General features: G+C 31.3%; 1 protein-coding gene across 1 annotated transcript; it reads right to left on the reverse strand.

Annotated features, from left to right (window-relative positions):
- Nucleotides 1-868: 868 nt before the first annotated feature.
- Nucleotides 869-2,014, reverse strand: LOC124913245 (F-box only protein 6-like). Its single transcript, XM_047453841.1, has one exon. It carries the CDS (start codon nt 2,012-2,014, stop codon nt 869-871), a length of 1,146 nt encoding a protein of 381 aa, XP_047309797.1.
- Between the last annotated feature and the right edge of the window lie 904 nt (nt 2,015-2,918).

The raw sequence follows: 2,918 nt of genomic DNA on the forward strand, positions 1-2,918 counted from the left end.
AATATTATTTCAGCATCCTTTCTACTTAAAATAGATAGTTGTTAGATTTTTGGTTTTATAATACTGTTGTAATTAAGGTCACACCTCATTTAGGTGAAGATGGTAGAGGACGATAATCAACTTTGATTCCGGGAGAATATATTGAGTTCTCTCTTTTGAAGCCAACTTTCTTTTGGAGAGAAATTATTGAGTTCTACTTGCTGAAGCCTTAAGTCTAGACTAACCATAACAATATCGTAATTCTAAATTTTTAATTCAATCATCTTCTAAGTGTATGCTCTGTCTTTTTATCTAATGAATAAAAAACATGTTTATTTTACCTAATTAGAATGTACAAGTGGTTAATATTAAAGTCTATATATCCATGGAGACTCTCAAGAATTGAATACTAATTAAGAATTATTTCCAACCAACTTTCACATTTAACATAAATTTGTATAGATAATATTTAATACTTAGATAAAATAGATGGATAAGAATATATTTTATAATTTATACATGGTGGAGGGTTTATTGCGACTTTTAGGTTACAATTGACGTAAGACCTACATTAGAAAGTATTAAAAAGAATAACATGAAGATTGCAATCATATTATCAAAAATTGAAAAGTCTAAAGGAAATGAGCTGCACTCACTCCTCTGTTGCATACACATAAAATATAAATCTACCTAAAAAATATTATTTTCATAAAAAGTCAACAATAATCAAAATGAAATGTAATAACTATAATAATACCAACTTAATATTTCTTAGGAGATAAGTAACAAAGTTCATTGTTAATAAAATAAAAATTCATAATACCAACTTAATATTTCTTAGATAAGCAACAAAATCCATTATCAATAAAATAAAATTGTTAATAGTAACTTAAATTGTTGTAGTAATGCAAGGATAGAATGTAATGCCACATTCAATCCTTTGATGCGCCATTCCTCTGGGAAGTATAGACCTTGAAACTTGCAACCATTCTTTCTTTGAAACATCATAAGTAACCAACATGTTCATTTTTTCGAATCTAAACCACAACAAGATCAAGTCTTTGTTACCTACACCAATCATGTTTGTGTTCTTCCGATATAATTCCATGCACCACTCACTTGGCATTTTGTCGACCTCTTTCCACTGTAAAGTTATTTTTTCTAACTCCCAAATGCAAACAGAAGCACATGATTTTATGTCACTCACTTTTGAACCAACGAGCATGATTCGTCCCCCACATTCAACGATAAATCGGTGAGCAATAAAAGTATAAGGATCCGGCACTAAGATATGATTCCAAATGCCTGACAAGATATTGTAAGAGACCATACCATTTGGAATCGAACACATAAAGTAGAGATAACCGTCGACAAAGATAGCTTGAGAACGCATGTTCAAAATCAATGGCAAAGTTATGCCTATCGATATGGTTCCCGATTTATACCACGTATTCTCAATTGAGTCAAAAATTACGTACTGACCATAGTAACTTAAGCATAACATCTTGTAGCCCTCGGCTAAGGATTTTCCATTCATCCACATTCCAGCTACTACTCCAGGCCAATCCATGTTTGACAAAGACGGAATCTCTTTGAGTGTTTGAGTAAGCGGGTTACCCACAAATAAACGCGTATAATTATTATCCGTCAAACAAACAATACCTCCAACGGAAGCTAAAGGGAAAATAACCAGCTTCTCTCGGAAAGAATGAAGTTTTGTACGATACCATTTGTTCGAGGAGGGATCGTACATGGCTGCGGTGTTTACATTGTTGTCGGTTATAGTGTAGAACCATGGTTGAGTGATGGAAAGTTTAGCATATCGTTCCCGAAAGGTATGTGAAGTCAACATGGAGTTCCACTTTTTACTAACTGAAAGGAAACGAAAGACGGTAACAATTGGTAATCTTTCCCCAACGACTTCAAAGAGGTCTTCCGGGAACTTTCCCCATACTTTTGATGACATTTCATTCAACGAACACATGGTCAACTTATTTCTACTTACTTTCCTAGTAAGAGTTTCGTCCGACCCCATCATTTTTAAGGTTAATATTTTCGATTCTTCAATATGGAGCTCAGTTATTGATCATCATCCTTATATACCAGCAGCTATAAAAGGGAAAAATAAAGAAATAATCTTTAAGTCAAAACTAAAAAAAAGGAATTAAAACAAATATGAGAATTGGAATTGAACAAGGGAATCCTATATCTAATTTACCCTAAATAAACATAACTTAACACTAAAAATATGATAATAAGATTTACTTACAATATATTTAAGGATTTATGCAAGAACAATATGACACAATGACATACCCTAAATGTTTTCAAACACTAAGACATCAATATATGATTAAGACTAATTAGTATGATAAAAGAATTACACTCTGAATGCTTCTATTTTGAATCGACCAAAATAAATGGTTTCGGATCACTTCAATAGTTTATATTATGAGTTCATTTCTTTATGATAATGCAGGTCTTTGATAACAATGACTAACACCTAACAATCAAAAGACAATGCAAGTCTTTTCAAATACATACTTGGGGAAATGAAAACCTAAAAATATAGTATTTACTCTACTCAATATACAACAAGGAGAACATTTCATAGCGTTTTTTTTAGAAGAAGTCTGTCCGATAAGTTAGTGTTAGTCGAGTTTTTAGTAAATATGTCTTTTTAGGATTAGTTTTGTTTAATTTAGTTTTTTTTAGGTAACCAGTAACATCATTAAGTTAGTAGTGATTCCTATATTTCTTCTTTTGTGAGTAACACCACTAAATTAGTAGTGATTCCTAATTCACTATTTATGTAAGTCTATAAATAACTATCTTTTTCAGCTATTAAATAACAAGGAATACATGCTACTTTTTGTGTTCGTCATAAAATATTATCTCGTGTTTAAGGATGATTCATACATCGATATTTAGTTTGAGCA

The sequence above is a fragment of the Impatiens glandulifera genome, chromosome 8 (assembly GCF_907164915.1).
Source record: "Impatiens glandulifera chromosome 8, dImpGla2.1, whole genome shotgun sequence".
Classification (NCBI taxonomy): Eukaryota; Viridiplantae; Streptophyta; class Magnoliopsida; order Ericales; family Balsaminaceae; genus Impatiens; species Impatiens glandulifera.

Excerpts from the sequence above, each read along its gene's own strand:
- LOC124913245 (XM_047453841.1), bottom strand. The coding sequence starts at position 2,014 with ATGGGGTCGGACGAAACTCTTACTAGGAAAGTAAGTAGAAATAAGTTG.